General features: G+C 30.5%; 1 protein-coding gene and 1 long non-coding RNA gene across 2 annotated transcripts; both read right to left on the bottom strand.

Moving 5' to 3' along the window:
• Nucleotides 1-4,853: 4,853 nt before the first annotated feature.
• LOC104645796 (uncharacterized) lies at nt 4,854-7,347 on the bottom strand. Its single transcript, XM_010318284.4, has 7 exons — nt 7,098-7,347; nt 6,790-6,969; nt 6,591-6,667; nt 6,472-6,505; nt 5,632-5,986; nt 5,379-5,463; nt 4,854-5,283 (listed from the first exon to the last, which is right to left on the bottom strand). Exons 1-7 carry the CDS (start codon nt 7,285-7,287, stop codon nt 5,125-5,127), a joined length of 1,080 nt encoding a protein of 359 aa, XP_010316586.1. The 5' UTR covers nt 7,288-7,347; the 3' UTR covers nt 4,854-5,124.
• Nucleotides 7,348-10,773: 3,426 nt separating this feature from the next.
• LOC138341826 (uncharacterized) lies at nt 10,774-11,497 on the bottom strand. Its single transcript, XR_011214760.1, has 2 exons — nt 11,309-11,497; nt 10,774-11,214 (listed from the first exon to the last, which is right to left on the bottom strand). It is a non-coding gene; the product is annotated as an uncharacterized lncRNA (long non-coding RNA).
• Between the last annotated feature and the right edge of the window lie 1,077 nt (nt 11,498-12,574).

The following is a 12,574-nucleotide window of genomic DNA, read 5'->3' as shown; positions in this document are numbered from 1 at the left end:
ATTACACATATTTATTTATTTATTTATTTCTATCCTTTTTATCCTACGGAATATGGAGTTAGAAAAAACTCCAAGGTCAAATATAACATAAAAAGATTCTTGAAGAAGTGAATTTCCTCTCTCTTTTTTAGATTGCATCACTGCACACATTTACTTACTTTTCTTTCAATAATTGAAAAATCATAGACTTCTCAATTCATACTTCTGTTTACTCGGATAAAAATCATTCATACTAGCACTACTAGGCCTCCCTCACCTAGGTCACCTTCATCAAGTTCACCTTCAATTTTATCATTAGGATTATTTCCACAATTATCTTCAAACCCTTCATTAATACAAGAACCAAATTCACTTCAACTTCCCGTTCCAGTTCCAGCTCAAGAACTACTTGTTCCACCATTTCCGGCTAAAGGACCAAAACCACTTCCAAAAGAACCTCTAAATCTAGCACCAAATCCACCAACGCCGGCTCCTAAACCAAATGGAGGCGTAATTGCACCTACAACACCACCAAAACCACCAAAAAAGGCAATAAAAGGTATTGAAACTATTCATTCTGTTCATCAGCTGATGCTTTTGGTTTTTCCTTCATTGCAATTAGGCTCCTCGCGTTTATAGGGTAAGTAATTAGGCTCCTCGCGTTTAACTTCTAGATGATATAGTCACACACACTTTAGTTAATTAACATGGTATAGATCAGAACGGATGAGGTCCTAATTAAGTCTACGCCTTACCATTACTATTCATTATTTAAAAGATTTTTCACATGCTTGGTTAGGGAATAGAAACACTAATATTCAAGGCCACACATGAAGGGGATTGAGGTGTCGTAAATATATAATTGAAAACATAAAATTAGCTTACCTTTTCTCTAACTTATAACCTTTTTAAACTTTTAGATAAGTCGATTAACATACATTTAAGTTGAAACTAAATCCTTATACATCTTAAAATATCACTGCACCTTTAACAGTCTCAGGTGGATTATAAAAGTAAATAAGTTACAAAGTTTTAGTTAACCTAGCTAAGCTAGGTTAGTTTAAGCAGAAACAAAAAGGTTACTTCCTTGTACTAGCATATACTTGATAAGGATTAACTAAAATAGTTCTTTTTTTCCCTTGAGGAGATTATAGAGACCAAATGGTTTTAACCAAGGGTGAGGTCAAGCGAGATATATGAACTGAGAGATAGATCCAAGGATATAGTGCTATGAGAGTCTTCCTCTTCAACCATTGAAGTTGCACTCTTATTTGGCAAATTGCTAATACCATATGCTCGCACGATTTTATCATCATTATCTCCATCCTGCCCAAACAAAAATAAAAAAATTCTCATTTGGAACTATATATGTCGAGTAAAGAAAGTTAGCTAATAAAAAGTGAATAAAGGATTTCGTTTATTACTCGAATAGTAATGGTTCCATCGAAGAAATCCCTAAACAAGTAGTATCGTCTTTCCAATCCCATCTTCTTCTCTGGCATAGATTTCCTAGAAGGGGTAAACAGGTAATTTCATATATCATCATTGAAATTCAATACTAGCTCTAGAGTTATATGTCTTATTTTTTAGGTTATTACGACATTGATGGTGTAAAAGTGTTCACACTCAAAATAGTTCCATTTTTAATAGGAAAAAGGAAGAGAAGAAAAATGAGACGAACCATGGAGGAGGAAAAGCAGTAGAGCTGGAAGCAATTTTATCCAAATAGTTAGTTGTTACAGTCGGATTAAGATGATCATCAAACACAGATTTGCCATTGTTATAATTGTAACGATGAACAAGGTTTCTTTGTGTAAAATTCATTTGATCGGAACCTTTAAATATGGGGGCTTTGCCATTGTTATGATTGTAACAATGAACAAGGTTTCCCTGAGGAAAATTCATTTGATCAGAACCATCAAACATGGCAGCTTTGCTTTTGATATGATTGTAACGATCAACAAGGTTTCGCTGAGGAAAATTTATTGAATCTGAACCATCAAACATGGCAGTTTTGCCTTTGATATGATTGTGACGACGAACAAGGTTTCGCTGAGGAATATTCATTGAATCTGAACCATCAATTCTGTTTCTCTTTCTCCCATTTGCAGCTTCACCTTCAGTAAATTAAAAACCAAAAAAGGTCAAATGAGTTGGTAGTAGATGTAATTAATTAACTCAATAGCGTTATATACTTATGTGTGACAAAATTAAATAAATTTTGGTCTCCCTAACAATAGATATAGCCTTAGTAGAAGAGGTTCTAAGTCCTTTTTCAATTTTAGTTAACCTAAAGGTGATATGGAATCAGGCACTACTCAAAAAGGCTAATACGAAACAAAAAAAATTCCTCAAATGGAACTTCTAATAATTTTTTTTGATTGCATCACCGCTTGCTACTTATTTACTTTCTATTTATCATCTTCATAGATAATAAAATCAAGTTTCAAGCAATTGAATTTTTTTTTTGTGAAATTTAAAGTACGCACTTGAATCACTCCTTTAATTATATAATATATATATTCAAAATCATGTAGAAGAAATGGAATTTGATAAAAAAAAAATATTTAAGTAAATAGGGATATATACCTTGCATCTCTTGATGTTTCATGTTTTTGTACATCTGTTCATGTCATAAAAATACATTTTCTTAAAGCCACAAAAACGGTGAAAAAAAGAGAGAAAAATAACAAAATTAAAGGGTTATGATTTGTTAATTACCTGAAGGTGACTCTTAATGTGAGATATAGTAAGGCCCTTCACATCCATTATTTGTAGCACCATCTTTGGTGTTGCTCCTAATTATTAGTATATATATATATATATATATATATACATACCATAACAAATTCACTAAATAAATTATATATAGATATATATATGTACCAAATTATTAAGTCATCTTAATATATAGGTTCACTCTTCTTTTATAGATAGAGGAATGTAAAATCTTTATATAATATAAATAAAAAGAGAGAGTTAAGCTTACGGTCAACTCCACCAACTCGCTCAACAGCATACACAAAACGGCGATGAATATCATGAGTCCATCGGAGTCTTGGCATTATGGATTTAATATATGCTCTTATAGCAAACTTTGATGATTTATAGTTACTACTATATCCTAGCTCCATGGATAAAGAAGGAGAATTTTTGGAGAATTCCAGCCCTTTCATCATTTTGTTAAAAAGATGAGAGATTAGGAAGATAACTAAGCTTAGATGAAGAGAGAAAGGAGTTATAAGTCTATTTTTTTAAGTATACCAAAAAAACTAAAAGGAAGTAAGTAATAAATATTCTGAATTTCTGAATACTTAATAGGATTTTCTTTATTTGAAGTCAATATGAAATATTCTTGTATGCCCTTACATGAGATCTCTTCTATAAGGGCCACCTCAACCTCAACAACCACCCACCACCCTCCGTAAAGTCATCTTTTAAATTTTTTTAACCTTAAAAAATGGTCTAAAGATATCATTAATAGTGTTTGAACATAGATGTAATCAGCAATGTGAAGATTAGCTAAAATACAAGCTAGTGTGTGAAAACCTCTTTTGGCATTTCTGAAGTCAGTTACAAATAATAACACAACAAGCATGTACTGTTTGACTTATACAAGTCTTTTCACTAGTAGTTAAGAACTTTATTAAATGAAGGGATAAATATTATGAAAAATACTCAATAATTTTTTTAAACTTTGAATTTTTAATTTATTTTAAACTATGAAAAAAAATTCAACAATTCACTTAATAAAAAATTGAAAGAATATAGAAAATAAGCTTCTATGATCTTGAATTCAAAGGAGGATTATGGTGTAAGGTGCGGATTTTTGGAAATTTGATAATTTTTACATAGATTCCGTATTTATATTGATAAATTTATTAAATATCCGTTAGTGTATAATTTTTCTATATAACCATTTATAATCTATGAATATCAGCTCAAAAAAGAAAACAGTAAACTCAGCGGACTATATAGCGTTAAGATCTCAAATATATTTGATAGAAAATTAATAACAAAATTATTTTTTGGTCAAGTGGTAGAAATAAAATCACGATGACGGTTTGAATCTCTGGGGCACATATGATGGAAAAAAATTTCTCTCCATTCTATATTGCTTCTCCATTTTTGTTTTTATCTCCTAAGAAATTATATATTACAAAATATATATCTATCTCTCTCTCTCTCTCTCTCTCTCTCTCTCTCTCTATATATATATATATATATATATATATATATATATATATACACACACACTAATTTGCCATTCCATTCCTTTTAGAGCCTTTATCTAAAGAATAATCCACTCCTTTGACGGAAGAGGCTCCTCCCCAGTAATGATTTCTTAGTTTTTCCAAGTACTCTCTTATATAGTTGACATGTGTCTATTTAATTTTTTAATTGATCAGATTAATTTTCTTGACTAAATACTATTAACCATGGATATTAGTAATTCTCTCTTCTCTCCTCTCTTATCTCTAATCTCTTTCTTTCTCACTTAATAGTGCAACAAACATTTTCTCCCGTAAAAAAAATGTTTTGTTAACAACAAGTCATTGTTCCTTTTCATTAATTTCACACCATGATAAAAAAAGATAATTCAAAGGAAGAATTCGGGTTATAAAATTTAATTATAAGGTTCAATATAATTAATTTATAATAAGGTCTTTTGATTTTTAATTTCTAGAAGATATAGTCACACACACTTTAGTTAATTAACATGGTATATATCAGAACAGATGAGGTCCTAATTAAGTCTAAGCCTTACCATTACTATGCATTATGATAAATATTTTTCACATGCTTTGGTTGGGAATTAGAAACACTTACTTAAGCCCACACATGAAGGGGATCGAGGTGTCATAAATATATAATTAAAAACATAAATCTTACCTTTTCTCTGTCTTATAACCTTTTTAAATTTAGAGATAAGTTGATTAACTTACATTTCAGTTGAAAATACACTCTTATACATTATAAATTATCGCTGCACCTTTAATCTAATTAAGTAGGAAAGTTTCAATTAACCTAGCTAAGCTAGGTTAGTTTAAGCAGAAACAAGTTTCTTATATTAGCATATACTAATAAGGATTAACTAAAAGAGTTTTTCTTTTCCCTTGAGGAAATAGAAGAGACCAATGGATTTCAACCAAGGGTGAGGTCAAGAGAGATATCTGAACTGAGAGATAACTCCAAAGACATAGTGCTATGGGAGTTTTCCTCTTCAATCATTGAAGTTGCACTCTCATTAGGCAAATTGCTAATTCCATATGCTCGCACGATTTTATTATCATCTTCTCCATTCTGCCCAAACAAAAATAAAATTCTCATTTGTAACTATATATGTCAAGTAAAGAAAGTTAATTAATAAAAAGTGAATTAAGGATTTCGTTTATTACTCGAATAGTAATGGTTCCATCGAAGAAATCCCTAAAAATGTAGCATCGTCCTTCCAATCCCATCTTCTTCTCTGGCATAGGTATCCTAGAAGGGGTAAACATGTAATTTCATATATCATCATTGAAATTCAATACTAATTCCGGAGTTATCTATTTTTCAGATTATTACAACATTGATGGTGTAAAAAATGTTCAAAATCAAAATAGATCCATTTTTAACAGGAAAAAGGAAGAGAAGAAAAATGAGACAAACCATGGAGGAGGAAAAACAGTAGAGCTGGAAGCAATTTTGTCCAAATAGTTAGTTGTCACTGTCGGATTAAGATGACCATCAAACACAGATTTGCCATTGTTATGATTGTAACAATGAACAAGGTTTCCCTGAGGAAAATTCATTTGATCAGAACCATCAAACATGGCAGCTTTGCCTTTGATATGATTATAACCATTAACAAGGTTTCCCTGTGGAAAATTCATTTGATCGGAACCATCAATCACAGCGGCTTTGCCATTGATATGATTGTAACGATGAACAAGGTTTCCCCGAGGAATATTCATTGAATCTGAACAATCAATTCTGTTTCTCTTTCTCCCATTTGCAGCTAGTGCTTCAGTTAATTAAAAACCAAAAAAGGTCAAATTAGTAGGTGGTAGACTTAATTAATTAACTCAATGGCGTTACATACTTATATGTGACAAAATTAAATCAATTTTGGTCTCCCTAACAATAGATCTAGCCTTAGAAAAAGTAGTTCTAAGTCCTTTATTCAATTTTAGCAATCCTAAAGGTGATATGGAATCAGGCAAAACTCAAAAAGGCTAAAATGAAACATCAAAAAAATTCCTCAAATGGAACTTCAAATAACATTTTTTTTCTTGATTGCTTTACCGCTCACTACTCATTTACTTTCTATTTTATCATCTTCTTAGATAATAAAATCAAGTTTCAAGCGGTTGAAAAAAAATTCACAAAATTTAAATTATGCACCTTAATCACTCCTTTAATTTTATATATATATAAAACTAGTACATACAAAATCATATAGAAGAAATGGAATTTGATGGAAAAAATTAAGTAAAAAGGGATATATACCTTGCATCTCTTGATGTTTCAAGCTTCTGTACATCTGTTCATATCATAAAAATATATTTTGTTAAGGTGGAAAAAAAATTTAAAAAAATGAAATTAAAGGGTTAAGATCTGATAATTACCTGAAGGTGACTCTTAATGTGAGATACAGTAAGGCCCTTCACATCCATTATTTGTAGCACCATCTTTGGTGTTGCTCCTAATTATTAGTATGTATATATACCAAATTATTAAGTCATCATGATATATATATCCACTCCTCTTTTTTAATAGTGGAATGTAAAATCTTAAAAAAAAGAAAGAAGAGAAAGTTAAGCTTACGATTAACTCCACCAAGATGATCAACAGCATACACAAAGCGGCGATGAAGATCATCAATCCATCGGAGTCTTGGAATTCTGGGTTTAACATACGCTCTTATGGCAAACTTTGATGTTTTGTCGCTACTGTTGTTTCCTAGCTCCATGGATAAAGAAGGAGAATCTTCAGAGAATTCTAGCCCTTTCATCATTTTGCAAAAAGAATAGAGGTTGAGAAGATAACTAATTAAGCTTGAATGAAGAGAGAAAGGAGTTATAAGTCTGTGTTTTTAAGTATACAAGAAAATAAAAAACAAAAAGTTAGCTTACGGTCAATTCCACCAAGATGATCAACAGCATACACAAAGCGGCGATGAAGATCATGAGTCCATCGGAGTCTTGGCATTGTGGATTTAACATATGCTCTTATAGAAAACTCTGATGATTTATCGTTACTTCTATATCCTAGCTCCATGGATAAAGAAGGAGAATTTTCGGAGAATTCCAACCCTTTCTTCATTTTGTTAAAAAGATGAGAGATTAGGAAGATAGCTAAGCTTAGATGAAGAGAGAAAGGAGTTATAAGTCTATGTTTTTAAGTATACAAAAAAACTAAAAGGGAGTAAGTAATAAATATTATAAAAATTTCTGATTACTTAATAGGATTTTCTTTGTTTTAAGTCAATATCGAAATATTCTTGTATTCCCTTACATGAGATCTCTTCCATAAGGGCCACCTCAACCTCAACAACCACCCACCACCCTCCGTAAAGTTACCTTTTAAGTTTTTTTTAACCTTAAAAAATGGTCTAAAGATATCACTAATAGTGTTTGAACATAGATGTAATCGGTAATGTGAAGATTAGCTAAAATACAAGCTAGTGTGTGAAAACTTTTTTTGGCATCTGGTGAAATCAGTTACAAATAATAACACAACAAGCGTGTTCTGTTTGACTTATACAAGCCTTTTCACTAGTAGTTAAGAACTTTATTAAATGAAGGGTAAATATTATGAGAAAAGCTCAATAATTTTTTTAACTTTGAATTATTCATTTATTTTAAACTATGAAAAAGAGATTCAACAATTCACTTAATAAAAAATAGAAGGAATATAGATAAGCTTCTATGATCTTGAATTCAAAGGCGGATCTATGGTGTAAGGTGCAAATTTTTGAAAATTCGATAATTTTTACATAAATTCCATATTTATATTGATAAATATATTAATCTACGTTAGATCTATAATATGTGTATATAATCATTTATTATCTTTGAATTTAAACTCAAAAAAAAAACAATCAACTCAGCTGACTACATAGCGTTTAGATCTGAAATATATTTGGTAGGAATCTAGTAACAAAATTAATTTTTTGGTCAAGTGGTAGAAATAAAATTAAACTTCCTTAGATTTAGCTATCCTTGATGAGGGTTTGAATTTCTGGGGCACAATGATTATTTTATTTTATTTTCCTCTATTTTATATTACTTCTCCATTTCTATTTTTTACCCCTTAAGAAATTATATATATATATATATATATATATATATATATATATATATATTTATATTTACTAATTTAACATTCCATTCCTTTTAGAGCCTTTTATCTAGAGAAATAATCCACTTCTTTGAGGTCCTCTCCAATTTCTCCAAGTGTTATTTTATATAGTTGACATGTGTCTATTTTATTTTTTAATTGATCATATTAATTTTTTTGACTAAATAACATTAACCATGGTTATGAGTACGTAATTCTCTCTCCTCTATCATCTCTTTCTTTCTTACTTGTTTTGACCAAATATTATTATCATGGTTATTAGTAATTCTCTCTCCACTCATTCCTTTCTCAATCAGCAAAAGATACTTCTTCCCCTTCAAAACTCTCGAGAAAATAGATTGAAATTTGGGAGAGTGACAAACTAAATCTGGGAAAGGGGAGAGAGGAGAACGAAAATATATATATGCATATAATTTTCTCTCGTTTTATTTTAAAAAAAAACACATTTCATACATTTGTGTTTGTATAAAAGCGAGAGAGGCGAGGGAGACTGCCACCAAAATGAGAGTGGCGAGCGAGATTCCACCAGAAAGTGGTGAAAATAGAAATAAGTTGCTATAGAGTACAACTAAATCAAACTATATTTATAGCATTTATTTGAATTAATAGTTTGTTATTATATACAATTTTTTCAAAAACATTTCACTTAATTAATATAATAGTACTCCAAAGTCTGCATTGAAATATATATATACTTTCTTCATTTTAGCTAATTATATGAACCTATCTAATTTGTCTAGTCTCGCAATCTAAAAAAAAAGATGAAATTTTTACATGTTATAATAAGATATTATAAACTTGTGATTCTAATCCTTTCATACCATTTTTTTGGTTGTAATTAGAGTTTTTCATTAAGGATAAATTAGAAAATTCAAATTAAATCGTTTCCAAATTTAAAAGTTAATCATTTTTTTTAAAAAAATAGACTAATAATGAAACATGCTTACATAAATTGAAATAAATATAATAATAAATAACTAAATTGATTTTTCATACAATATAGTACTATTAATTAGTAAGTACTTTTTTTTCATTTCCTTGAAAATTAACTTAAAATACTATTGATGTAACTTGTTTTTCCTAAATTTTAACATACTCTTTTATTTTAGAAATATTTTTATCAATCAATTATTTATGTTTTTAAAATTAATGTATTAACTTATGTCATTAAAAGATAAAGGGGCTGTTTGCAGATCTAATTTTCTAATCATATTTTAGTAATATCAAGAATGAAGAATGGTTAAATGAGGCCAAATAAAGAAAAGATAAAGCTGACATAATATAGGCAAAATGTGTTTGTCTTCAAGGAAACAATTCCAAATAATTCTCCAAACTCCTCCTCATAACTCCATTTTTTTTTAAGTACATAATCCTCTTCACATTACTCTAGCCTAAATACATAATAAAAGTTTGTTACATATAACTCATTTGCGATAACTTTATCAAATAATTTAATAGATCGATCAAAACTCAACACATATATCAAAATCATGTCGGCCCCACAGGCAAATGTACTCTATAAAAAAATTATACTATATTCGTTAGCTAATTAATTCCTCAAACATGGTATTGACAAATTAAAAGTTTTGCATACTCCATTTATTATATTATATTGAGTTAGAGCTAGACTAGACAACAAATCATATTTGTGATTTTCTGGAATTCATGATAGGATGACAAACTTTGCATGTCATTATTTATCATTCCTGTCCCAATATAGTAAGTAAAATGGAGTATATGTAGTTTGTGTGTAGGTGCATAAATTCGAATTACCTTACGTAAGTAATAGTGGAAGGATGGAATTAGGAAACGTAGCTAAATTATAGTACGTAAATGGACAAAAATATAATCCTTGCTGGAACAAGTCGTAAGCATGAATAATGAACACACTCCAGTTATTTCATAAAATTAAAACTCCATGGAATTGTTGGAGTGTTCGAATAGGCCTTGTTCATTTATTAAAATTCCGATATAAGAGATGATGTCACAACAGACGTGAAAATAGGATTTTAATTTAGTGTATAGTTAATTTTGAAATGTATATAGGTATGTATATTGATACGAACTTTATGTAAAAAGTGTATACGTACTTGTGAATAGAGTATAATTAAGTTGGGATGTTATACAATCTCATTTTGTTTGTGGACATGCTCATGCCCATTAATCTGCAAGAATAAAGCTTAGGAGTTGTAGTTAGGCCCAAAGGAATAAGTACCAATTAGGTAACATTGCGCTGAATTGTTCCCCTGAATCAACTATAAATCAAAGCCCAATTACTCAAGAATATTTCTCTTGTTGTAGTATGTAAGGCCTAATAGACGAGAGGGAGTTACTCGAGTAGTAAGTAGCCCTTACTTTCATCTCGAGGGTTGTGAGTTCAAGTCACCATGGGAGTTACTCGGTTGTTCTTGAAGTAAAGAAAGTTATTCTCATCTAATCTATTTAGCATTTAATCAAAAGTTCGGGGAAAAAATAATGAGATGTGAAATGATACAGTTCAACAATTAAACACATGATACAAATATGATATAGAAGGAAAAGAAGAGACTAGCTATAAGTCATAGCTCAAACTCAGCTTCTTTAACTCTTCCCAGATTAAAACTTTCCCTTAGCTTACATTGATATATGCCGGTCACCCTCTCGTGAAAGAAAACTAGCCAGAACTATTACACTGTTTCAAAGAGGCCTAGTGTGATGACCTCTAGCTTTGCCACAAAGAATAGCATTCTTTGGTATTGGAAGTTCATCTCTCCAAGAATTGGCTGGGGAGTGAACTCTTAAGTAGAATTGTTGACCCAAGTACCTCCTTGACCAATTCTCAGACCTTATGTTCCACATTCCTACATTGTCCAATGCCATGTATATTGCGGTCCATGACTTAGGATACACCTGAATTACATCAAACAAATACGTTGGAACACAAGTTTAAGGATGTTTTAGCATTGAACAAAGTTGAGATTATGTGTTTTGAGTTTTGACATACCTGGACGATGCAACGTGCAATTGTGTCCCTTAAGTTGTAGTGTGCTCTATTTGCTGGAGTCCATTGTCCACTATCCATACTGTTCATTAACACAAAATTAAGAATCAAGAGAACTAAATGGAAGAAAAAAATAGTAATTTTGATAAAGATAACGAGGTTTTTTTTTTTTTTTGGGGGGGGGGGGGGGGGGACGGGAGATATGATGATAAAGAGATGATTGACCAACAACAAAGAAAGAATGCTATCAATATGCCATGATTGGACACATAATTTCATTAATCGAACAATCAATAGTATCTAACTTAATAAATTTCTTGCTATAGATAACATTCGGATATCATAAAGCATAAATTATTCTCGTAGGTGCAATTTGAAATTACTACTATTATTTTTTCTAGTTCATAGAAACTAAAAATACATAATATATTTTCTTTGAACGAATTTATACTACTAGATGGTATGGTTTAGGGATCTTTTATTAATAATTAGTGAGTTTAAGTTCAATGGTGGTTCATATCATTTTTAATTGTTGCATCACCTCCCTCACCTAGGTCACCTGCATCAAGTTCACCTTCAATTTTATCATTAGGATTATTGCCATCATTATCTCCAAACCCTTCATTAATACCAAAACCACTTCCAAAAGCACCTCCAATACTACAACCAAATCCACCAAAGCCGTCTCCTAAACCAAATGGATGCTAATTGCCAAAAAAGACAATAAAGGGTTCTGGAAATATTCATTATGTTCATCAGCTGATGCTTTTAGTTTTTCCTTTATTGCCATTAGGCTCCTCGCATTTATAGGGTAAGCAAGAACACTAGTGATAATAAGAATAACAACAAGAGTCGTGGTTGCCATTTTGACTAGTAGAAGAAAAGAGTTGTCAATATTGGATGATGCATTGAGTGTGAGAATTTTGGATTTGCAAGCTCAGTGTTCAAAAATTGGTACAATAATTAAGATTTGAAAGGTAGAAATATCACTAGCTCATACATATTGTGCGTAACATAGTCATCATGTGTTAGAGGGAGGGGAAAAAAAGAAGAAGCCAATTACATCTTTCCATAGGCATACGTTAATTAACACCTTCTCTACTACATGATAAACCTAAGTCTTAACACACATCAAACAAATCAAATTACACAACTTAATAATTATAAGGTTCAATATAATTAATTTATAACAAGGTCTTACAATTTTTAACTTCTAAATGATATAGTCACACACACTTTGGTTAATTAACTTGGTATAGCTTAGAACGG

The sequence above is a fragment of the Solanum lycopersicum genome, chromosome 2, assembly GCF_036512215.1.
Source record: "Solanum lycopersicum chromosome 2, SLM_r2.1".
In the NCBI taxonomy this organism is placed as follows: Eukaryota; Viridiplantae; Streptophyta; class Magnoliopsida; order Solanales; family Solanaceae; genus Solanum; species Solanum lycopersicum.
The sequence above is the reverse complement of the archived record's forward strand: the minus strand, read 5'-3'. Positions and strand labels throughout refer to the sequence as shown.